This window comes from Leucopleurus acutus (assembly GCF_964270905.1).
Source record: "Leucopleurus acutus genome assembly, chromosome: 3".
NCBI lineage: Eukaryota > Metazoa > Chordata > Mammalia > Artiodactyla > Delphinidae > Leucopleurus > Leucopleurus acutus.
In genome coordinates, this window is record NC_139145.1 from 1479876 (window position 1) to 1504314 (window position 24439).

At 63.2% G+C, this 24439-nt stretch overlaps 2 protein-coding genes across 2 annotated transcripts; one reads left to right on the forward strand and one right to left on the reverse strand.

Annotated features, from left to right (window-relative positions):
* Window positions 1-3885: 3885 nt before the first annotated feature.
* On the reverse strand, window positions 3886-18948 carry SPPL2B (signal peptide peptidase like 2B). The gene is made up of 15 exons (XM_082835080.1): window positions 18885-18948; window positions 13753-13872; window positions 13005-13187; window positions 12520-12609; window positions 11779-11918; window positions 11073-11215; window positions 10807-10903; window positions 9860-9976; window positions 8047-8128; window positions 7256-7330; window positions 7114-7176; window positions 6929-7028; window positions 6518-6595; window positions 4968-5128; window positions 3886-4187 (listed from the first exon to the last, which is right to left on the reverse strand). The coding sequence occupies exons 2-15, from the start codon at window positions 13852-13854 to the stop codon at window positions 3960-3962; spliced, it is 1659 nt and encodes a 552-aa protein (XP_082691206.1). The 5' UTR covers window positions 13855-13872; window positions 18885-18948; the 3' UTR covers window positions 3886-3959.
* Window positions 18949-19111: 163 nt separating this feature from the next.
* On the forward strand, window positions 19112-23876 carry LSM7 (LSM7 homolog, U6 small nuclear RNA and mRNA degradation associated). Its single transcript, XM_082835264.1, has 4 exons — window positions 19112-19126; window positions 19256-19346; window positions 22097-22168; window positions 23628-23876. Exons 1-4 carry the CDS (start codon window positions 19121-19123, stop codon window positions 23768-23770), a joined length of 312 nt encoding a protein of 103 aa, XP_082691390.1. The 5' UTR covers window positions 19112-19120; the 3' UTR covers window positions 23771-23876.
* Window positions 23877-24439: the final 563 nt, after the last annotated feature.

The following is a 24439-nucleotide window of genomic DNA, read 5'->3' on the forward strand; positions in this document are numbered from 1 at the left end:
GGGTTTAGCCGAGTTAATGGGTGGGAAGGCGGGAAAGCGGCCGTCGGGGTTGGGGAGCCCTCGGGGTGCCGAAAAACGCAGGGTGCCCGGCCGTGTCTACACGGCCTCAGTCACACTCCCCGAGGGCGTCTACACAGTCCGACGCGTTTCCCGCACGGGCCGGACGAACCGAGGCGCGGGGAGAGGGCTGCCGCCTCATTTCGGGGGACCCCGGACTCACCGCGCTCCTCCCGAGGCTGCACCGCGGCCCGGCTCCCTCCGCAAACGACCCGGACTCCAAGAGGCTCAGGGATGGGGCGGGGCTGGGGGCGGCACCGGGTGGGGGAGCCGCCCTCCTCCCCACCCGGGCATCAACCGGGGCTGGGGGCGGCGCCCTCCCCCGCACCCGGACAGCACCGCCTTCGCCAGCTTCCCCTGCCTGCTCCCCCACTACACCCCTTCCCCTGCGCACCTGGGACTCATCCGGGCCGCTCCCAGCTCCCAGAGGCTCTGAAAGGACAACTGGGTGTGGGTCGCCCTGCGCACCTGGTCAGGAGCCCAGGTGGGTCCCATCGGCAGAGGGAAGGGAGTGGGCGGGCGGTGCCGCGGGAGCCACGTGGGGAGATCGGGTTCTGGACCCTTCGGCTGTCTGGAAGCTGCGGGAGGCCGGTGAGGTCCAGGTGGAGGGCATGACCTGGGCAGGTGAGCCCACGTGGGCAGGTGACCTGGGACACAGGGCAGGGGAGGGGTGCCCGGGCCCGGTGGAGCAGATGCTCAGGGTGGGAGACAGCTTGCCGGGAGGAGTGTGCATGCGAATAACTACGGTAGTTTATTAAATGAAATTTAAATTTTTGAACAGTTTCAGGCTTATGGAAAAGTTGTGAAGACAGTACTGAGAGCTCCCACACACCCGGCCCCGGGTCCCCATTCCTGACTACTTACTTTAGCGTGGTACGTGGTCACAATCACCAACAATATTCGTTAAGCCCGTGCTCCTGGGGGCCACCGTCCTCCCTCCCCGAGGCCAGCCGAAGGGCTTTCTAGAACTTCAGAACACCTGAGGGTGACACCCCGTGAGTGCCTTGCCCACGTGGCTGGCAATCCCCACCTCTCCCCGGCCAAGCTCCTAACCTCCTCTCACCTCCCCACCGGAGCCCATCACTTCCCCACCCAAAGCAGCCTCTCCAGTGTCCCTCTGGCTGGACAGTCACCTCCTCCAAGCAACCTTCCATGCTACCTGGCCCCCAAGACAGAGCTGGGGGCCTCTCCCGTGCTGACCCTCGGATGGGCTGCCTTCCCAGACTCACACAGGCATCCCAGGCCTGAGTGACGCCTGGCACACAGGCGTGCAATGAACCAGTGAGTGAATGAGCAGGTGAATGAATGAGAAATGCCTAAGATCTGGTCTACTTAGTGAAAGAAAATCACTGGGGCTTCCCTGGTGGCGCAGTGTTTGAGAATCTGCCTGCTAATGCAGGGGACACGGGTTCAAGCCCTGGCCTGGGAAGCCCATGAGCCACAACTACTGAGCCTGCGCGTCTGGAGCCTGTGCTCCGCGACAGGAGAGGCCGCGATAGTGAGAGGCCCGCGCACCGCGATGAAGAGTGGCCCCTGCTTGCCACAACTAGAGAAAGCCCTCGCACAGAAGCGAAGACCCAACACAGCAAAAATAAATAAACTCCTACCCCCAGCATCTTCTTTAAAAAAAAAAAATCACTGTGCTCACAGCATTGGTCCTGTTTGTAGCTCAAACACGAGACGCTGATGGTGATGTGGCGAGTGGCACAGCCTGGCGTGAGCCTGGAGGTGCTGGCTCCAGAGACTCGACCTCTCCGTGTGTGAAGCTGAAACAGGCCAGCACACGGGCCCCCGCCCCACACACGGCCTGCAGTCCTCACCACCTGCGCTCCTGCAGGCCGGGGCCACCACCTGTTTTTGCTCAGCTGTTTGCTAAGCAAGGCTTTCCATTTTTGAATTGTTGTAAATGAGAGTATTTTGTGACCTGTGAAAATGACACCAATGCACATTTTGGTGTCCACCAAGTTTTTGGCCACAGTCACGCCTGTCTGCTTACACGTTGTCTGATGCTTCCGGCTCCACAGCTGGGTTGACCGGTTGTGACAGTGACCATGTGGCCCCAAAAAGGCCCAAACATTGACCATCTGGCTCTTTACAGAAAGTCCGCAGGCCCTGCTACAGGTGACTCCCTCCGTGGTTCTTAGATCATCACAGACAAGCTAACGGTATCCAAACACAGACAACAGCAGGCTCCGCTACCCTGCCCTCCCCTCACGAGGACCCCACGCGAGTAAGGGCAAGTAGCCACAGGCGGCAAAGCTGAAACCCCACTTGGGCGGCACCAGCGGCCACAGGCTGCGGGTGTGCTCCGGACACCTCCATCCACACAGGAATTCCTGCAGGCTGAAGGCCACCGGGCCCAGCCCGGCCGGCCCACCGAGGGCTTCCCCCCAACGCCCCCGAGCCCCGCCCCCCAGCCCCGGCTCACTGCAGCACAGAAAAGGCAAAGACCCAGCCATAAGTATCAAAAGCTGTGTTTAATTATAAGATTCAAACAGAAGCAAGGCAAAAACTGCAAACTGAAACTTCAGGAACTAACATCCTCCTTTGATTTCTTTGACGTTTGTCAAACCAACAAAACAGAAAAAAAAGAGATTCCGCGCTCTTTACCGACGTACAAAATGGCTTAGAGGAAGGCGCAGTCCCTAGAGGGAGGGCGGAGGTCCGCTCGGGCCTTCCCCCAAGGCTGCCCCGTGGCTGCGTCCTGGTCCCGGCCTCTAAGGCCAGGGGCTCCCGTGGGGCTGGGCAGGTCCAGCTGCTCCAGCCCCGCCCTCCCACCGGATCACCTGTTCTTTTGAGAAACACACAGAAGCAGGTGGGAGACGCCTTCTGTTTTTTTTTTTAGGAATAAACATCGTTTCTTCCTCGAGAGGCGTGGCTGAGAGGCTGTGAGTCTGGCTGGCGCTGGTATTGTGTGGAATGGACCGTGGTCGCCCCCGCCTGCTGTGTGCAGCGCAGCAGCGCGCAGAGGGACACAGAGCCGGCGTGCGGCGCGGATGGGGTGTTGGGGGTGGGGGGTGGGGGGGGAGCGGGCCGGGGCCCTGGCGATCAGCAGCCCCGGGTGCCTGTCCGGGCGCCGGCTCTGTCGCCAGGCGGTGACACGGGGGCCGGCGGCATCTCCGTCGTGAGGTTCAGAGAACCCTGTCCGTGAGGTAGAAGACATAACGCCAGTTCCAGAATATCCTCCCGCATTCCAGAAGCTCCCCGTCCCCCGTGCTGGAGTTGGAGGCCGAGGTGCGTGCACTGGATAGGGTGCTGAGAGCGTGCGGGTGCCTGTGGCGAGGGTGGGAGCCGAGTTCCCTTGAGCTGAAAGGCAAGATGGGGCCACCGGCCTGGCACCAGCCCCGCCCCCGAGAGAGGCAGTCCGAAGGGCTCGCACCCCACGAGGCGACACTACCAGAATTTCAAAAAGTCGTGGCCGTTTATTCAAACTTGGAGGAGCTGGACCACAGGCGCTGGGCGCTTCCGGGCGATGGAAGGGCCGGGCGCAGGGCTCGGCGCTCACCGCGGGCCCCCAAGGCTGCGGCGGCGTCCAGTCCGAACCCCTGGGGGCCCTGCTGAGCAAAGGCGCCCCTCCACCAGGAGCCAGAGACCCGCCCCCTCCCGGCCCGGACCCGAAGGGAAGCAGCAGCAGGGCAAGCACCAAACTGGGCGTGTCCGCGGCCCACGGCGGAGGGGACGGCCCCGCCCTTCCCGGGGCACCGCCGCCGCAGGAAGCGGGGCGCGCGCGGGGTTGGCCTCAGCCGGCCGGGGGCTTGGCAGCCACGCGAGCTCGGAGCAGGGCTGGGGTCCGGGGTGTGGCCGGGCTGGAGCAGGACGTGCGCATCGGCCAGGCCAGAGCACCAAGTTGGGGGCCGCGCGGGTCCAGTCCCGGGGCGCGGGGGCCGAGTCTGCGCCCTCCCCTAGGCCGAGGGGCCGGGGGCGAGGCCTGCCGGACTCTCGGGCCTCTGGGGGGGCGCGCCGGCCCCGCTCTCCTCGGGCGCGGACGACTCTGGGGGCTGCTCCGCGGGCGGAGGGGACGGGGCCGCTTCTTGGCCGGGAGGCTGCTGGGAGGGGGCGGCGTCGGAGTCCGCCTGGGGCTGCGGGCCGTCGGCAGAGGCTGGCGCCCACGGCGACTGAGGTAGGTCCTTCTGAGGGAGGGAGGAGGCCCGGGTTGGTGGAGCCGCGGGGGCGCTCCGGACCCAGGAAGGAGCCGCGCTCGCCAACTGGCACCAGCACCGCATCAGGGCCCCAGGAGGGCCCCCACCCTGCCTTCTCTGGCCTGCTCTCCCTCCAGAACCTTCCAGAACCAATCCACCCGCTCTGTAGCAAAGCCAACGCCCGCCGGGAGGGAGACCTTTGGGGACGGGGGCACTGCGCCCAGGAAGCCTTCCCGACTCACCGGGTCACAACCGTCACACCACATGTAAAGCGTGTTCACATCTATGCGAACAAGTTACACACACACCGGAAGCGCTCAGAGCCCCCATCAGGGCAGGACGGGTCTCCTAACAGGGCCCGCTAGAGACCCCGCAGGCCCGGAATGCCCTTGAGTTGCAGGGATACAGCGGTCGCCCTGCGCTGCACGGGGAGTGGCCTCTGTCCCTTTCCTCTTCAGTTTCAGACAAGAACAAGGCCCGGCCCGCCCCCTGCCCGTGGCAGAAGCAGCTGGAACCCCAAGTCCAACCAATCCAACCAAATGGGTTAGGGTTAGGGTTAGCAGCAGGGCAGCAGCATCACCCCGAGCCCACGAGCACCCCTCCCCGCCCTGCAGCCACGAGAGCACCACACCCAAAGCAAAACCTTCCAGAGACGGGACACGGGCTGCGGGGTTTAGTTGTAGTGCTAGGAGGTCTTACTCAACTTTAACTCTAGTTAGGGCTTATTAGGCTATTATTTCTCGCAGACATTCATAGCAAACTGGTATTCACCGCAAAGCCGCTGCCCGTCCAGAACATGCCCAGCTCCCTGCGCCAGAGCGCCAGGGCGCAGCTGGTGACGAGCGTGCAGGGCACCAGGTAGAGGAGGGCAGGCTGGCCGCGCTGCATGAGGGCCAGCGCCATGAACGTCACCAGGAGACCGATGCCGTAGGCTGCGGAAGCAGAGACAGGCAGCACGTTACCCTGGCCGGTCCCAAGCTCACCACCCACTGCTCACAGGGGCAGGAGAGGCAGAGCTCGCGCCAGGGCCGTGGCCAGCGGGTCCTCCCCACCCACACCTTCCCGGACGCTGGCAGGCGAGAGTGCACACAGGGGTCAGCAGGGAAAGAGGAGGGAACGAGGGCCCAGCCGCCAGACTGGGGAGAGGAAGCGGGCGGCCGCCATGGGAAGGCCTGGAGTCCCGGGAGCGGCTGGAGGAGCCGCAGAGGTGCCCCAATAGCTCATTTTTGTAAGCCTCTAGTTAGAAAAATAATTTGAACTGAAGTAACATAGGTACAGAATTAGGAAATCAGACCTTTCATGACTGAGTTGTGACCGCATGAAAGCACTGAGGGGTGAGAAGCGTCCGCATTTCCTGCTCCCCGTTCAGCATAAAACAGCGTGTGTTATTTAGGGACGTGAGTCCAACGTATAAAGACCCCCGCGCACGTAGAGCACAGGGACGGACATACAACACAGCACACACGAGGAGTTAGAGGGGTCGGCCTGAGTGCAGCGGCGTGGGGCTCACTGTACTAACCTTGCAGCCGTACACGTGCAATTACTCCCAGGTGAAGAGTTACAAAGAAAGACACCATTTACTGGCACATCCCCTCCGAGGCAAAGAGCCCCGTCTCCAGCACCTGCGTCTGCTCGGGCTGCCTGCCCTGCCCCTTACCTCCATGTTTCCAAACGATAGGCTTGTGCAGGGAGAGTTCCCGCTTATCGGCTGTGGACTAGCCACCTGTCCTAAAGAAGTGATTCAACCGAGCCAACTACAGGATTTCAGTGACGGGAACTACAGAACAATTTGACAAACTGTGGTTCACACGGAGAAAAGCTCTGCAGGCGCATCTGGACAAGCTAATCATGGAGTGTGAACCCAGGGGGCAGAGGCGGGGAGCACTTGTCTGGGCCTTCAGGAACCCGGACGCCAACGGCCCAAAGTACGCCGGGAAGGCCAGCCTGCGTCCGCCTGGCACTGCTGGGGGCCATGGCGGGGCCTCCCCTCACCCGTGTCGGCTGGTGGGGCTTGTGCGCTCTGCACCCCTGCTCGTCCTGAAGAGCTGACCCAGCAGGACAAGAGAACTGGTTTGGACATTTTTAGAAATGATTGGACTCAACAGAAAATGAGAAAACATCCCTTTGGTGTAAATGGCTTTAGTAACAAAGGAAACAGAAGACAGAGGAAAAAAGAGAAAGACAAAGAAGACCAAAGAAAAGAGAAACGACGACCACCGTGGAAAGTGACAAGGAGGCCTGTGACGCGGGCACAGGCCTGTCCCCTACCACCCCGCGGCAGAGGACGGGGCACGGCCGAGCCCCCGGGGCAGCGGGCTTACCGATGGTGCAGGCCACGAAGTAGACCCTGGAGGACTGCACCTGGATGTCGAAGCGGTGGCAGTAGGCCACGAGCAGCCCTGTGGGAGAGAGGCCATGGGCAGAGGCCGGGCCGCAGCCCCAGCCAGGCACCGGGGGTTCCCCCGGAGGCACCGTGCGTTCCTCCCAGCTCAGGAGGGAGCTGGCCCGGCGCCACCCTCGACTCCTGGCAGGCAACCAGACCTCCAGCGAGCGCAAACCCCAGCTCAGAGGCCGCCTGGTGTGGGGAGGGGCCCGGAGGGGGACCCTGGGGACAGTACGGCTGGGACAACGCCTCCGGGGGACCACCTCCCTGGCCCCCAGGCCCCACTGGCTCAACTCTGCCTCTGCCCACCAGCCCCTGTGGCCTGACACCCCCAAGGGCACCCAGGTACCTGGGACCAGGATGTCCCCGAAGCCCAGGAGGGAGAAGGGCCGGTCACACAGGGCCAGCGGCGAGGCGTTGAGTCTGGGCACCTTCAGCACCATGGGGAGCTGGGGAGAGGGGGCAGCGTGTCCAGGACCCGCCAGCCCGCGCTCACTCCGCTTGCTCAGCACCTCGGCCGCGGGCACCACATACCTTCTCGTGGGTGGCCGAGTCTGACGGCCCGGTTGCCACCTCCACCATGATGCTGTTCCCACTCTAAGAGAAGGGGGACTGCGTCAGACGGGGGAACACGGGGGCCAGGGCGGGGGGGGGCGGGGCGGGGCCCAGAGCCCACCTTGGTCAGGAAGGGCGTGATGAACACGAAGAACACGTCGTAGATGAACAGCACCAGCAGCAGCAGCGTGCAGGCCTGGGAACGGGGCGTCCTGAGGGCTGTGCTCGGGGACCTCCACCGGCCCTGCCCTCCACCCCACCCTGCCCAGGGTCCCAGACGCACAGACGCTCCGGGACGTGTCCCTGCCTCTCCCAAGGCTCAGAGTTTCCCTGTGGGGACGAAGCCTTTAGGACAAAGTCTGAGCAGGGCAGCCTGACCTTCGGTGCCCTGGAGGCAATGTCAGGCCCGAGGCTCAGGGAGGGCGACTTTCTGATGGGACGCTTGAGAGAGACACAGCCGCAACCAGCCAGCCACGGGTCTGGGCAGGTGACGCCCGGCTTCACGTTTGCCTATGTGTTTCTAGGTTTCTCCTGCTGGGGTTGGGCCTTGGCCCAGGGTCCCGGCCCGAGCCCTGTGCTTCTGCCCCCTTAGTTTCACCTGGTTTTCCCTCCTCTGTTCACCTCACCAGCAAGGAGGCGGCCCTGCTCCGCGCGCCCGCCCGGGTGTTCCCTCGGCCAGCGGTCACAGACGCTGCCGCCACGCCGTGAGACAACTCTGCACTGATCCTTAAGCCCCGTCCCCAGGAGGGTGGCCAGAGGGACGTATGAGCCAAGACCACACGGCCCACACAGGGCCAGGCTCAGAGTGGAAGGCCCTGGGCAGGGCTGCACGGCTGGCGGGCAAGGGGCTGACCCCAAGAGACCCCGTCCCCTCGTCCGCAGAGCGCCCCCACCACCCCGAGGGGCCCTCACCTTGAACGTGGGGAGGCGGATGGTTTTCAAGGTGTAGAGGCAGAAGGCAATGCCCAGCGCGTCCTGAAGGATCCAAGCCCACCTGGAAGGCAGCGCAGCCACCCTTGGGCGGGGCCTCCACCAAGAACCTCGGCCTGCCAGGCCCCTCCCCCGCCCTGGAAGCCTCAGCGCCAAGTCCAAGCCGTCCAGACGAGCCCAGATGAGCCACGGAGGCCCTTATGCAGACAAAGGCAGCGGCCGACATCCTGAGGCCCGTGGGGGGACAGGAGGGGCAGCAATGGCTGGTAGGAGCAGGGGGTGAACCGACCCCCCAACCCTGACGCCACGGCCAGAGAAATGCAGGCGCGTGCCAGGGCCTCTGCCCCTCTGCAGCAGCGGCTCTCCCACCCAGATCACAGCCCGGGGCAGGGGGTGCAGGGCGAGGGGGGACCATGTATCCAGCGGATTCAAATTTCTTTAAAAAAAAAAAAAATTTTTTTTTCCTTGGCTGTGCTGCGGGTCTTGTGGGATCCGAGCTCCCCTACTAGAGATGGAACCTGGGCCCTCGGCAGGGACAGCGTGGAGTCCTAACCACTGGACCGCCAGGGAAGTCCCTCAAAAATATCTTTTAAAAAATTTAGAAAAGCAGGGCTTCCCTGGTGGCGCAGTGGTTGAGAGACTGCCTGCTGATGCAGGGGACGCGGGTTCGTGCCCCGTTCCTGGAAGATCCCACATGCCGCGGAGCGGCTAGGCCCGTGAGCCATGGACGCTGAGCCTGCACGTCCGGAGCCTGTGCTCCGCAACGGGAGAGGTCACAACAGTGAGAGGCCCGCGTACTGCAAAAAAAAAAAAAAAAAATTTAGAAAAGCAAAACTTGTACCCACCCAGCCAAATGCCTCACACTCTCTGAGGAAATAGGGACTTGGGGCCCTGAGGACATCATCTGGAGTCCTGGGAAGCAGGGCGCCACCCTTGCGGGGCCACTTCCGAATTGGGAAGTCAAAGTTGTGTGATGAAGCCCGCGTGTGATGAGGCTCCCCGCTGGGAAATGGCCCCACAGCCGGCCCCGTCCTCCCTGCCCCTCAAGTTACTCATCAGAGCTTCATCTGAGCGCACGATGAGAACCTCTCTGGGCCAGGGCGCTGGTGAGAACAGAGAAGGTTCACCAAGGCCACATGGGCGCCCAGACATGGCGGAAGCCATGGCCTGTTCTACTTTTATGCGAAGGAGCGAGCCTCCTGGCTTGATTTAACCGTGAGCGTCCCTATTCTCTTTGTGTACAAAGGACTCAAAATATTTTCATGCTTTCCTTCTGCCAGTTAAATCTGTTATAGCTCCAAACAGCAGCACAGCCAAGAGCGTTTAACTGCCCCGGGAGAAGCTCAGAGAGAGCGCCAGATGGTGTCAGTGACGGCAGGCGGTGGCGCGCTGCCTCGCGGGGGAGGCCCCCCGGGGGGGGGGGGTGTTGGGAGAAGCAGAGCTAGCTGAGCAGGCGGGCGGGCACCACAACGGAGCAGCGGCCGAGCGGCGCCAGGCCACGTCCAGGCTGCCCCGGAGCACACGGCTCGGCGCCCGGGCAGCAGTGCCGGCGGCATCTCACGCCCAGATTGCGATCGCAGATCCCGGGGCACCGGACAAGCCACAGGGCAGACAGGGCCAGGCCTGGACGGCGTGCGGCCACTGCGTCCAGAGCACTGACAGGAGAGCCTTTCATAACCGGGAGCTGGCCCAGCTCCAGGCGCCCCGAGCGGAGGGCTCGGGGAGTCGCAGGGAGGTCAGAGCACCCGAGGACAGCTGCACCCACCCCCAGCAGGGCCTCCAGGACTGCACTCACTGGTCCTCGTTCCGGAAGACGCCCCACACCACACTGACGGCCACGCACAGCAGCGCCAGGAGCAGCATGCGGACCTGAGGGCGCTTGTGGAAGTAGGGCAGGCTGTTGTCAGGGACCCTGAGGGCAGGCAGGCAGGTGGAGAGATCAGCGGCCTCTGACCCTCACAGCCCTGCCTCTGCCCAGCACCCGGAGGGTCAGCTCAACTCCTGCCCAAAAGCCCGTGGCCTCCCCATCTGTCCTCCTTCTGTCCGCCGGGCTCTGCTCCCAAGGGCCACCCCTGGCCCTGTCCCTTCCTCTACTTTACCTTATCTGTTAAACTCACCATCCCTCACCTTTTATTTCTAGAAGGGAGGCTCCCAAGGGCAGGGCAGGGCAGGGCAGAGTGGGCAGGGGCAGGGCCTTGGGGGAAGCGACCGGACCTCAGCCAGTCACTAAGCTGACCCCACCCGCAGGAGCCCTCGTCGGGTGCTGTGACCCCTCTCGCACAGCCCTCCCTGCTCCAGGCCCTCCCCCAAGTCCCCTGAGCCAAGCTTCCTGACCCCGTTGGACCTCGTCTAAACCCTTCCGTTTCCCACCTGCTCCACGACAAGCAGACCAGACCCCTGACCACAGAGAACCTTCGGAGCCTGGATCAGCAGCGCCGCCCGCCTGCTGCCCCCAGCCGACGTCCCCCGAGGGATCCCACAGGCCCTGAGCCAGAACGGGAGGCCCACCCAGGGGCTGGAGGTGGGGCCCGTGAGCCCCCAGCCAGCACGGAGTGGGCACCTGCTGTAATGCCTGCACCGTGCCAGACTGACCGAGGGCTCCGGAGGGCAAGGGTCCTCGGCCTCAGCAAAGCTGTGGAGCCTCCGGGGGCCGGGTAACGGGAGGTGGGAGCGGACGGGCCACAGGGCAGCAGAGGGGGACCCCCGCGAGCAGGGCCAGGTGGGGGTCGCCCGGGGGCTCACCTGCATCTGCAGAACGGCAGCCTCTGGAGGAGCGGCGACAGGCAGCTGTAGAGGCCCGTGGAGGAGGCCAGGCAGAAGATGCCGATGATGACATAGACTGCGGGGCGGGGCGGGCGGTGAGGGGAGCCTGAAGGACGGCTCTGTGCCGCACTCCCTGGCAGGGTGACCGCCCCAAGGGAAGGAAGGGGTAGCCCCAGGCCCCTCCTGGCGAGGCCCCTGGACTGCCCCCACCCCCGCCGCCCTGAGAGCCGGGGCCGGGCACCCACCGAGCTGGTCGTAGAAGTGGTAGAGCAGCACCAGCATGGAGCAGCACATGACCACAAACACGCAGATCATGACGGGCGTCACGTCCACAGCCTCGTCCTCGTGCTTCTCGGGCCCGTCGTCCCGCTTGTGTTTCATGTACCTCCTTGAAAGACAAGAACGGGCTGGGGGACGCCCTACCGGCCGGCACTACTCCCGGGGGCCGAGGGCCACAGACATGGGGAAGGACAGGCAGGGGCAGCCTGACACAAGGGGTCTGGACAGGCTGAGGGACAGCTTGCCCGGAGGTGACCACCGTCACCTGCCCCGTCGGCCAGTCCCCCGTCCCCACCCACCATGTGTACCTGGGGTCCCCCCCAACGGAGCCAGTCCTGCCAGAGGTGGGGCTCCGGTCCCCAGGGCCCAGCTGTGGTGGCCGCATGGGGGCCACCCTGGACCCTGGCCCTGTACCAACCCCACCACCGCCCTTCCCTGGACGGCCGGGGCGAGGTCTCCCGTGGATGCCCCCGCCAGGCTGGGCCCGGGCCGGGAACCCTGAGGGCAGGACAGAATCGTGGGGAGCGGGGCCCTCGGGGCTTTCAACGGGTCTCCTGGGTGTTTATAGCAGCTGTTTTCCAGAAGGCTCTCTGGGCATGCGGACTCTCGTGGTTACTTGCCCAGCATTACGGCCGCCCATCCGGGACGCACGCACACGCGCGGGCCACTCACTTCCTCACGTCCCGGCTCCCGGCCCAGTAGCCCCCGAGGGCAACGGTGCCCACAGCCATGATGAAGATGATGACCATGTTGTAGTCCAGCATGGGCTCCTTGGGGGCGTACAGTGCTGCCCGTACCACCCGGCCGAAAGTCTGCCTCAGGGAACACAAAGAGAGCTAAGGTCGGGGGGGGGGGGGGGGGGGGGGGCCCACCCGTCCCCTCGCCACCCAGAGGGCCGAGGCTGGCCCACTCGAGGAGCCGGGGGCCGGGAGATCCCGCCTCACCCCACGCCCTCACCCGCTACTCCTGACCCCAGAGAAGCGGGCTCTGCTGGGATGAGCTTCACACAAGGTGGGTGACAGGACCGCGCGTGTGTGGGAACACAGACCCCGCCCCCAGACAAGCATGAGTGAACGAGGGTGGACGTGGCCTGGGAAGCGGCCCGGAGACGGACGGTGGGTCCCTTGGGGGAGACGCGAAGCCTGCAGTGGGGAACCTGGCTATCCCCATGTCACTGTGTGCTGCAGCTCGCCTGCTCGGGACCCGGCTCCCCAAATCAAAGACGCACCAGCCTCTGGCCAGACAGGGCCGGGCCGGGCGAGGGGCCGGGCAGGCCTGAGCATGGGGGTGACACGCAGGGTCTCTGGCATGGGGGAGGGCTGGGGTCTCCATTCCTGACGTTCACAGCACTGCGGGCACACCGTCTCCTCAGGCACTGGGCCCAGCTGCAGACAGGGCGGGGGACGAGCCTACCTCGAAAATGTCCAGCATGTCTTTGTAGCTGAGCAGGGCCACGGGAATGCCGATCTCGTCGTACTGCGTCTTGTTGCCTCCTGGGGGGACCTGGGGGAGAGGGGGAGAGGGCGGCTGGATGGCTTAGCAAGGCCCACCCAGGGCGGGGCAGCTCTCCCCGAGGGGACGAGGGGACGTGTGTCAGGTGGGAGGGTCACACTGCCTTGAGGGCAGGCCTGCAGGCTCGGCCCCTCCCTCTGGGGGAGGGCAAGCTCCCCTTCCCTCTCAGCCCTGGGCTTGGGTGACGCTGGTCTGCCCTGAAGGGCCTGAGGGAGAGGGTGGCACGTGGCCCACACCACCTGCTCTTCAGGCAGCGGCCCAGAGCTCCGCCCCAGGCCTTGTCGGAGCCCAGCACTGCCCTGGGACAGGGCCCCTCCAAGGCCACAAGTAGGAAACCCCCGCCCCCCAGGGCCCCCGGCTGCCCAGGAGGGGCCCGGCGGCCGCACCAGCGTCTCCTTGCTGATGATGAGCAGCCCACGCGCCCCGCTGCCCTGGGCCAGCCGCACTTTCTCGTAGAAGGTGCAGTTCCCCCGCGCCACCAGGGGGATCTGGTTACTGAAGCCTTTGGCAGGGAGGTCGGCCGGAGAGCAGAGCACGGAGGTCGTCCAGTCCCGCACCTGCAGAAGAGACTGCAGGAGGGCGGCCTTCACGTGAGACGCTCCAGGGGAGCCAGGGCGCGCAGCATCCTCGGGGAGACAGGTCGGCGGAGGCCACCACTGCGGCAACCACCGCCCCTACGCAGCCTCACCTCAAGCCCACGTGGTCTCAGCCCCACACACGCGCGCGCACACACACGCACGTGCACAAGCGTGTGTGCACACCCACCCCAAGCACAAGGCAGACGAGAGGGGTACAGGGCGGCGTGTGCTCAGGAACCCTCCCCGCCTCTCTCGAGCCCGTCACAAACAGCACAAGGTGCGGGCGGGAGTGCTGGCCTTCGTTCCACCCGCCAAGCCAGGAACTAGGCACCCTGAGTCCCTCTGGGAGGAGTGAGGCCAGAGCAGAGAGCAGAGCATCCGGGCTACCCCAAAGACGGGGCCGGGCACAGGCCCTTCTTCCGTCCTCAACGGCTCTCTGCAAGACCCGTCCTCCAGAGGCCCTCGGGAGACCCAGGGGAGGAGTGGAGGGAGGGCAGCAAGCAAGACAGACAAGACCCTGCGTTGGGAGGGGGCTCCCGCGCTGGCCGGTACTCACTGCTTTGCTGAGGTCGAGCGGCAGGTGGGCCCACTGCGGGTTGTAGAGGATGCAGTAGTCTTTGCCTTTGGGGCCCCCGGTCTCGGACACCACGTGCACCATGCCGTACTCACAGGCCACCTGGACAGGGGGCAGCAGTCAGAGAGCCGACACAGGGCCGGCCCACAGCACGACCTGGCTTGGGTGGTCCCTCGCTCCGACAGCACAGATGGGATACGACTGTCACATCTTAGGGGGGGACACGATGAGGAGGGCAGGGCCGAGCCTCCTCAGGGAGACCTGGGCGCTGACAGTGGCTGTGTCAGGTCCCCTCCCTGTGGCTCCAGTGGCAGGAATGGGGGAGTCCTCCTGGGACTACAGGGAGAACGAGAGCCCCACGCCACTGCCATAAGGCAAGAAGGGGATGGGGAGTCAGCGGTGGCCCAGCAGGTTCCAGGCTCCCCGACAGGCCCCCACCCAGCGAGGCCAGCAGGCTCAGGGCAGAAATGGGGCGGCGGAGCCCGGGTCACTTGACCAGCACCTGCTGGGCCACAGGCCGGTGGGAACCCCTGGGTCAGAACCTTGACCTTCCCTGCCCAAACGCGTGGCAAGTGGACGGTGCGAGAGGCAGGGCTGCTCTGGGCAGGGGGCCCTTCATGACAGGTGGCGTCCCCACGACCCCAGCAGGGCCCAGGCAGCTGACAGAACCTCCTCCCCAGCACGTCCCGAGCAAGTACAGCAGCGCTCCCGATGGGCACGGGCGGCAGAAGTGCCCGGCTTCCTGGCCCACTACTCCCAGGAGGACGGCAAGGCCTCAAGTTCCTCCTGCCCAGGCCCGCCAGGCAGCAGGCTGCTTGTGGAGGGTCCCCCAGAGTCCACGTGGACCCTGCCCGCTCTGACACGGAGCAAGGTCGAGGGCAGCTGGCTGACTGCGGAGGACAGGGCGGGCTGGGCACACGGGCCATCGGGGCCTTTGCTCCGCGTGTGAATTCAGAGTGAGGCAGAGGCGCAGGCCCCAGAGTCCTTGGAACTCCAGCCCCTCCGCTGAGGGCAGCGGGGTGGTCAGGACCTGGGAGCGGCTTTACCTACATGAGAAACCAGTATCGCACACGAGTGTCCCCACTGCCTGCTCGTCCCCTCCCGCCTGGACCGCTGCGTCCCTGCCGGGGCTGCTTCCTCCTATAGGCCGGGCTCGGCTACGGAGCCCCCGCGAGGACCTCAGCCCCAGCGGGTCTCACGCTGTCTGGCCCTGGTCTGGGCTGCTCCCTGGGGCTGTGGGACCTGTGAGGGAGGACGGGTCCCAGAGAGAGCCTTGAGCAGGGAGCCCGGCCATGCCACGCCCACAGGGGCCTGGGCCCACCCCAGCCCCTTGGCTTCTTGGAGCTGGAGAGGTCCAACTGGACCCCAGCTCTGCACACTCCGGCTCCTGGGGCCATCCCTCTGTACCACCTGGAGGCTGAGACAGAGACTGCACCCCTCGGTGACAACAGGCAGTAGCCTGTCTGTGCGGGGACAGACCCCCACCCCCATCTGGCCTTCCCAAGGTGCAGGCAGCGGTGCTCCGACTCAGCTGGGGTCCCGAGGGGCCGTGGCCCCAACAGCAGGCCTGGGGCACAGACCAGCTCGGAAGGCCAGGCCCTCTGTGAATGTGTAACGGGGCCCAGCCGCTCCAGGAGCTTCTCCCCACTGATCCACATCCACTGGCGGCGTGGAGAGAAACCGGGGCCCCCACTGCCCCTGCCCAGCGCTTTGGTTTGTCGCCTGGAGCGAGGTGCCGACAGCTGAATGGGCGGAGGGGTGTGCTCAGTGAGGCCATGTTTGCAGGGCACGTGGGCACTGCCACCAGCGCTTGAGGGAGGGAAGTGTGGTGACCTCCCCACCCACCCCTGCCTGGCCAACCTCGTTCCCTTGACCAGAGGCAGGATGAGAAGCCCCCTCTTCCAGGTTCTCCCCACCAGGCTGTCCCCAAGTACAGTGCCCAGCCCTGTGCCCCCACCCCAGGTCAGCCCTGCCCAGCCCCCCACCTTGGGCCACTGCAGGGGTTCTGTGATCCCTCAACCCCCAGGCTGAATCCGGCCCACCTTCTGTGTTTGTCAATAAAGTTTTATCGTAACATGTCTGCCTGGTTGCTGAACGCAGGGTAGGGTGTATGCTGCTCCCTGCAGAGCCTGGGAGTTACAACAGAGGACATGTGTCCTGAAAAGCCACAAATGCTGTCTGGCCCTTTGGAAAATGTTTGCTGAGCCCTGGTCTATGGGATCCGAGTTGCTGGTGAAAACTGTCGGTTGTATAAAATGGGAATGACTAAAAGCATTTGTTTTTAAAAAGTCACTGAGAAGCACAAGGGCACACTTCACAGCTCTCCCCTCACAATGTGCACAACTGGCTTTCTGTTAAGAAGTAAGTCTGGGCTTGTATCAAACACCCGAGAACACAGTCTCGCCGTGAATACGGTCTCCTCCCCGGGGAGTTAAAGGGCTAGGAGAAGTTCCTCCAAAGGGCCCAGGGCTGTGAGTGCCCCCCGTTCCAGCATAGCCCATCCCAGTTTGGAGGACGAGAAACAGCTGGGGCTACCGAGGACAGGCTACCTCCCAATGCGCCACAGTCATATCGAGCTCAGGAACTCCTAGGGAAACTATGCTTCAAGATGACAGTGAAAGCATCCATGTCACGGGACTTTGAAAGAAGCTAAGGGGTCCAGACAGGGAGCAGTCTTCCTAGGACTTGGTGAATTCTAGAAGGAGCTAATTAGGACCCGGGAAGCTTAGAAAAAGATGTGCAGGCGGAGGGGGCAGTGGAGGGGTGAAGGGGCAGGCGGGCGGAGGGGGCAGTGGAGGGGTGAAGGGGCAGGCGGGCGGAGGGGGCAGGCAGGGAGAACAGCACTGTGTTCAGATGTGTTCAGCCCCACATGGGCTGTATGTGCACAACTTACAGCAACTGGGCAGGGGGCCCAATCTCTCGCCCGGGTCACAGAATGGTCGGGAATGAGCTTCGACCTGTGGGCAAGCAGGCTCCCGCCCCGTGGGGAGCTGGCCTCACCGGGGCGCCACCAAGAACCACACACAGGGCTCTGTCCTGGGAAGGGCTGGCCCAGGTGCTCTCCCGCTCGCTTCTGCACCCTACTTGGCTCCCCACATTCAGGGTAAAGTTCCAAATCCTCAGCCAGCGGGAATAAAGTCCAAACGTCCCAGCACCCAGCTCCGACCAGCCCAGTCTGCTCCCCTGGACCCCAGCCAGGAGAGGCCACACGTTCAGCCTGCCCTTTTCCCCCTACGCCTGGAGCCACTCCCACTGCTGCTCCCTCCATGGCCTTCCCTGCAAGGGCACCTGAAGGGTCTCCACTGGGATGACACCTTCCTCAGGTGTAACCATTGGATTATCCTACACGCCAGCTGTAGTGGACCCTCACCATCTCCAAGGAAATCATCATCAGCTCTCGAGGGGTAAGGGGGAGGGATAAATTGAAAGACTGGGATTGACACATGCACACTACTATATGCAAAATAAATAAGTAATAAGAACCTAATGTATACACAGAGAATTCTTCTGAATACTCTGTAATGACCTATATGGGAAAAGAATCTAAAAGAGAATGGATATATGTTATGTATAACAGATTCACTTTGCTGTACGCCTGAAACTAACACGACATTGTAAATCAACTATACCCCAATAAGAATTAAAATAAATAAATCTATTATTTAAAAAAAAAACACATCAGCTCTCACACCTCCAGCCCTGCTCCCATCACTTGCAACAACCTTCTCTACCTTCTTGACCTAGCAAACGCCCACTCATCCTTCAGATCACCCCTCAGGCACCTCTTTTCAGAATGCTTCTGAAAAGCATTCCTAGGCCAACTGCGTCCCTCCTTCTGTGGTGTTCCCGTGATCCTCCGCCTACCTATCGCTCGGCCCTCATTTGAAATATCCGGAGAGCTTAAAGTCCCTGCCTCCAAAGGCTCAGACTGCTGGGGAAGATGAGTGAACAGGGCTGGGGGAAGTACAGGGGGCTGGCAAAGCAGCTGGGGAGGGGGCATCCCAGAGAGCTTCTGGGAGGGAGGGACAGCTAAGCTGAGACGTGAAGCATAACCAGGGAATTCAGGGAAACAGAGACCAGCGAGCAGAGTGCCTTCAAGACACTAGAGCTGGAGAGAAACGGGAAGCTTCCTGATAGCCAGATCACAGAGGCCTCCCAAATGCGCCAGGAAGCCACCAGAAGGCTCGCATCTGGGCACAAGACACACTTTGAAAGGGATCACTCCTGCAGTGTTGAGAATGAACTGGGGATTCAGGGGGACAAAAGTGGCCACGGGAGAACGCCAACCGCCTGGAGCAGAGGTGGGGGCACTGGAGCAGAAGGGTCAAGGTTAACGGCCCAGTCTGTAGGGCTGTTGCGGGGTGGGGGGTATTTCCTGAGCTGTGGAACCTGGCGGGGAGAGGGAGGATTTGGAAATAAAAGATGCGCTTATGACAACGTACATCAGCCATTTCCTGGTCGGTCCCCCGCTAGCACTGGAGACCCTGAAGGTTTAGTGACAAACAAGTAACATGCTGCGCGCTCGTGATCCCCCACATCGTTTTGCTGACTCTGCACTGTATACTTATCTTCCTTTTGCAGACTAGCAACGGACGCTCAAAGCGGGAAACTCCCTTGCCAAGGTCACGGGAGCAAAAGATGGGGCGGCGATTCGACCCCACTCCAGGGCTGGGCTCCTGGCCGCTTCCCGACACTACCAGACACTGGGTGCCGCGCTCGACAGTTTACCACAACCACGGGAAGAGGGAGTAGTATGGCACTCAAGGGGAAACTGAGGCTCAGAGAGGGGCAGCCCCCCGGCCAAGGCCACGGAGCCAGAGAGGGGCGTCCCCGGCGGCGGTGGGAGACCCCGAGACGGACCAGCAGGGGCCGGGGCGGGAGCGGGTGACGCTGTGGCTGAGAAGGACTTCCAGGCGGGGAAGGGAGACGGGCCGGGGACAGGCCCGCAAGGTCACGACCGAGCCCCGGACCAGCGGGCCGCCCGCGCGCGGGGCACGGATCCCCTAAGCTGGCCCCAGGCCGGGCCGGGCGGGGTCCTGCGCGGGGCCTGGGTGGGGGGCGAGGGGCCGGGGCACCGCGGCCGGCGAGGCCGGCGGGGTCGGCGCCGCCCTCACCTGGGCCGCGAGGAGGAGGAAGGCCGCCGCTAGCCGCGCCAGCGCCGCCGCCGCCGCCGCCGCCGCCGCCGCCGCCGCCATGTCGCCCGGTCCCAGCCTCAGGCGTCGGCAGATGTTTCCCAGCAACGTCCGGCGCACCGCGCCACGCAGGCGCCCTGCGTCCGCCGCGCATGCGCGCAGGGCAGGGTACAAAGGGCGCGGCGGCGGCTCCTGCGCACAGCGACGCGGCCGGCAAGATGGCGGTGAGCGTGCGGCGAGGCTGGCGGGGCTGGCGGGGTTGGAGGGGCTGGCGGGGCTGGCGGGGCTGGCGGGGCTGGCGGGGCGGAGTCCGGCTGCGCTCCCCGCCTCACGGAGCTCTGTTGCCCCTGCAGGACAAAGAGAAGAAAAAGAAGGAGAGCATCTTGGACCTGTCCAAGTACATCGACAAGACGATCCGAGTGAAGTTCCAGGGAGGCCGAGAAGGTGAGGTCCCTCCGCCCGCCCCCTCCACGGTCCACGAGGAGTGACGGGCGGCGGTACCGATAACGGATGCCTGGGCTGCGCTTTAAGCGCTAGGCTCGGACAACTCGTGCTGGCCTGACGGCGCCGGCAGGTAGGAACGGTTACACCCCTTTTGCAGGTGGGGAAACTGAGGCACGCAAAGGGTCCCCAACCTCACCGGAAGCTACAGTGGCTGGGATTCACGGCTCTGCTTCCTGTGGGTCCTGCCTCACTCAGGCGACTGTCCCAGCTCCTCACGGGTCGTCCTGCACCTGAGGGTTTCTCAGGCTCGGCGCTGCTCACGTTGGGGCCGCATTTTTCTCCGTTGGGGGCCGTCCTGCTCCCACCCACTCGGTGCCAGGAGCCGCCTAGTCGTGACGTCCCAGACATGGCCTAGTGTCCCCTGGGCGGCAGAATTGCCGCAGTTGCGAACTACGGCCCTATGGTCAGTTTCCACCAAGCTGCCTTAAGAGTTTGTTTAAAACAAATCTCGTCTCCTTGTTCACGGTTGTTCCAGGGTAACACGATGAACGTTTTGTACCTGAGTAATGCAGGGAGCTCTCGACTGCTCTGGGAAGCTTTCCCTGACCCCCACGCCTCCACCCCGGGTCAGGCCCCTGTTGTTATAAGTTCCTGGTAGCACTTGTCACAGTTTGCGGCTCTATGCTGTCACTGTGAGGCTTTAACTCTGAATTTGCTGTTGGGAGTCTGCTGCGAAGACGGCAGGAAGGATGCTGCAGGGTTATGCAGGGAGCGCTGCCCATGGCACAGCCCCAGCTCACTGGCTATGGGACTTTGGGCAAGTTGCTACCCTCTCTGAGCCTCAGTCTCATTTGTCAGAGGTTATTAACTCCACTTACTTCAGTAGTGGTACTGAGATTAAAGTGTTTAAAGCAGGTAACGTGTTTTTCTTTTTTGAAAAAATAAATTTATTTATCTATTTGTTTATTTTTTGGCTGCACTGGGTCTTCGTTGCTGCGCACGGGCTTTCTCTAGCTGCAGGGGCTGCTCTTCGTTGCCGTGCGTGGGCTGCTCATTGTGGTGGCTTCTCTTGTTGTGGAGCATGGGCTCTAGGCACACGGGCTTCAGTAGCTGTGGTGCACGTGCTCAGTAGTTATGGCTCGCGGGCTCTTGAGCGCAGGCTCAGTAGCTGTGCCGCACAGGCTTAGTTGCTCCGTGGCACGTGGCATCTTCCTGGACCAGGGCTCAAACCCGTGTCCCCTGCATTGGCAGGCGGATTCTTAACCACTGCACCACCAGGGAAGCCACAGGTAACGTGTTTAACAGGGTTCCTGACACTTAGTGAGAGCCGGTCAACATTTCACTTATTCAGCTGCTTCTGAACGTCAGTTTCTTTATTTTGTAAGACAGTGATCCAGACTCCTCCTTCCCTGAGATGTGGCTGACTGGGCAGCCTCAGAGGGCTAAAAACACAGCGCCTGCCCGTCTAGGTACCCAATGCAGTGAGGATCGGAATCTTAACAAACACTTGGCACCGTGCTGGCTCTGGGATGTATGAAGAGATGGGGCTCTTGCTTCTCAAGGCGCTAGTGTTCGTTTTCTACGCTTAAACAACATACGTTTTTATCTCACAGCGCCTGTGGTTCCAGACTCTGGGTGCCTCAGGCTCAGGTCTCTGACGAGGTTGCAGTAAAGGAGTGTCTCTGAGAGCCTGTCATCTCAGGCCCAGGGTCCTCTTTCAAGCCTGGGGTCCCCGTTTTCTGCCAAGAGTTGGCCAGGGACCCCCTGGGCTCCTAGAGGCTGCTCACCGCCCCTGCCATGGACTCTGTCTACAGCACTGCACTTCACGTCTTCAAGACCAGCAGGAAAATCTCATTTTTGAAATTTCTTTTTTCAGAAAGGGCCCATCCCTTTAACAGCTCACCTATCAGGTCAGGCCCGCCCAGCATAGCCTCTCTTTAGATGTACTGAAAGTCTACCGACTCATGGACGTTAATGAGATCCACGAAGCCGTCTATTGCAGCCTGAGCACAGACTGACGTCCCGTCGTGGGTCCCGTCCCACACTGGGGTTTTGGGGGGGGGGGGGGAAACGCTGGCTCTGTCTGAGCATCCTGCCCGCCTGCTGCAGCGCCCCTGTCCTGGTGAGGAGGGCAGACCCGCGGGTGCGGGCTCGCTGCCCCGCTGGGGCCAAGTGCCTGCACGTGTTACTGGATTTGTCACTCTCCATAACCCCGTTAGGTGGTGCTTTCATGGTCTTTGTTCTGAAGGGGAGGGTAAGCAGGAGAGGAAGAGGGCCAGGGTGTCGCCCTCAGGCGGGCCTGGTGGACCTGTTCTGTAGGACACCACACAGGAAATATTTTCAGCTGCGCCGGCCAGATGGTCTCTTGTCGCGGCTACTCCACTCTGCCATTGCAGCAGGAAAGAAGCCACAGGCGACATTGAACAAATGAGCATGGCCGGGTGCCAGTTAAACTGTTTACAAAACAGGCGCAGGTGGACTTTGCCGACTGTGTTGTGGTGGCGATGGTTTTGGGGTCCGCTGTCACTGCTCCCCGTCCGGGAGCCCTTCCCTTGCTTCCCCCGTGGTCTCCCATCTGTCCCGTCCCTGGAGAGGCTGCTCCCACACCTGCATCCGGCTGGGGAGACCCCTCAGCGGCGGGGGCACCCCAATCTCACGTGCTGACACCCGGGCACAGCTCGCATCTGCCCAGGATGACCGTTGATCTTACGCCTGTCTGTCTCTCTTCTCTTCTCGGTGATTCCGACAAGCCAGTGGAATCCTGAAAGGGTTTGACCCGCTGCTCAACCTCGTGCTGGATGGCACCATCGAGTACATGAGAGGTGAGCGCAGCCCGTGGGGCTCGGGGGCGTCCTCACTGGGCCTTCCTTACTGCTTGTTCCAAAGCTGCTCCGCCGCCGCCCAACCGCTGTGTGAACGTGGTGCCTTGCGGATCACGTGGCTGACAGATGTGTCGGATCTCCCGCGGTCCCGGCGAGGCTCAGTAGACCATCGTCTCAGGACTTGGTATTTTCCGGATCCAGTCCTCACAACACTGAGCCCCTGCTGGGGCTGAGGCGTGCCCAGCAGGGCTAGAAAGATGCCGCGCCCGCCGGGGGAGAGCCGGCTGCCCTGTGGCTCGTCCTGCCCCCTTATCTCCTGCTGTCCCTGTGTGTTAACCCCCGGCTGCTGACGGAGGGCCCCCTCCCCCTTATTCCCTGTCCCCCCAGGTCCCCAGACCCTTCGCATGGTGGTCAGGCCAGCCCTTGCCCATCAGCCAGCAAGTTCTCCAGCTCAGCCTGACCGTAGCATGAAGGGGACCACAAGGCCCAGGAGAGAGGGGGTGTCTTTTCTGGGAACTGTCGATGTTGAGACACACGTTAGTCTGGTGAAGAGTTAATGGAGCCACACAGAAGTGTCAAAGGGCCCCCAGGGAGAGGCCCTCTTTGTGGGGAAGCGACCCCGTGGGGCCTCTTGCTTTGCCCTCGTCTTCCCTCTTCGCACTGAGTCTGCCCAGAGTCCTCCCCCGCTGGGATCGTGGCCTGGCCTCCTTGGGCAGATGACTCTGGAAAAGGACAGCCTCACCTCGTGGGGCTGCAGGGAAAAGCAAGGGAGCTGGGGTGTGCCACGCGCTTAGACGCGCCGGGCGGAAGAGCCCTGGAGGCAGGGCTGCTGTCCCTGCGCCAGAGGCCGCTCCCACCTGGGCCCGGGCTCGCTCCTTGGCTGAGTCTGCGCCCTCTTCTCACCCCCAGAACGGCCCTGGGACAGAGGCCCTGACGCATGCACACGGTTCCAGGAGGGAGGGGCAGGCTTGGCCAGCGGTCATCCTGCAGGGTCTGGGAGTGGGGGGCCACACCCCAAGTCGGGCCTCCCCAACTCGCCATCGTGCAGTAACAGTAATGGAGGCCTCGCCGCCGTGACCTCAGGAGAGCTTTCCTCGGCGTGCCATCACTTCCCCGGGTCCCTCGCCCCACTGTGAACAGCCCATTGGCACGGGGGTGAATGGTGGCCCCGCAGGGCTTCCGAGATTCTGCAGATGGGGTTTTTCTCTGCCGCCCATCTGAGAACTCGGTCTCCGCTGTCCCCCGGGCTGTGTCCTCATTGTAGAAGGAGGACAGGCTGCACGCGGCTATTTCCAGAGCTCTTCCTGAGCCTCGTGGTCCGTCTCGGGGAGAGGCTGCCAGCTGGCTTGGGAGTGGGGCCCTTCGCCTGCCCTCCCCACCCCCCCACCGCGGGCCCATCTCCGGTCCTCCTGGGCCTCTGAGCCCGCACCGCCTCATTGCCGCCCCTCTTCTTCTGCAGACCCTGACGACCAGTACAAGCTCACGGAGGACACCCGGCAGCTGGGCCTGGTGGTGTGCAGGGGCACCTCCGTGGTGCTCATCTGCCCGCAGGACGGCATGGAAGCCATCCCCAACCCCTTCATCCAGCAGCAAGACGCCTAGCGGCCGGGGCCGCCCCTCCCCCAGGACTCGGGCCACCCGTAGGAATGGAACTTTCCTTTTTGTATTGCTTATGTTTTTGTTTTCTTTATAAAATTGCAAACCTCAAGTGTCCAGGAGCCCTGGACTCTGGCTTTTGGCCTTGGTGTTCTGGCAAGACCTGGGCCCCAGGGATGCGGTCCATCCAGCAGAGTTTGCGCACCGTCTGGGGTCCAGGCCCAGGGCTGGGGGGCTCGGAGGTGACTGAGCGTGCACGGTCCAGGTGAGGGCACGGGACGTGGAGGCCGGAGCCTTTGCAGAGCCCCCCTGGGGCCACAGCCCATGCAGACCCCCCAGCCAGCCTTCTCAGCGGCAGGCCCTGTCACTTCAGTGCCTCTGTACGCCGGCCCGAGTGGTCCCCCAAAGCCGGGTCCTTCTGTGTCACATCCCCGCACAGCCGTGACCTCACAAAGAACAAACTGGATGGAGCCTTGCTGTCCGCCCGGTCCCACGACCTCCTAGCCCAACCTGCTTCCCGCCTCAGCTCAGAGGACGAGCCCACCCCTGCCCCTCAGCTGGCGACTCCGTGGGCCATGATCCTGAATGTCCCCATGCCCCGCCCTCAGGAAGCAGGGCTTTCTCCTGGCCCCGTTTCCTAAACCGTGTCCTCGTTAGGACCCTACCTCCATGGCA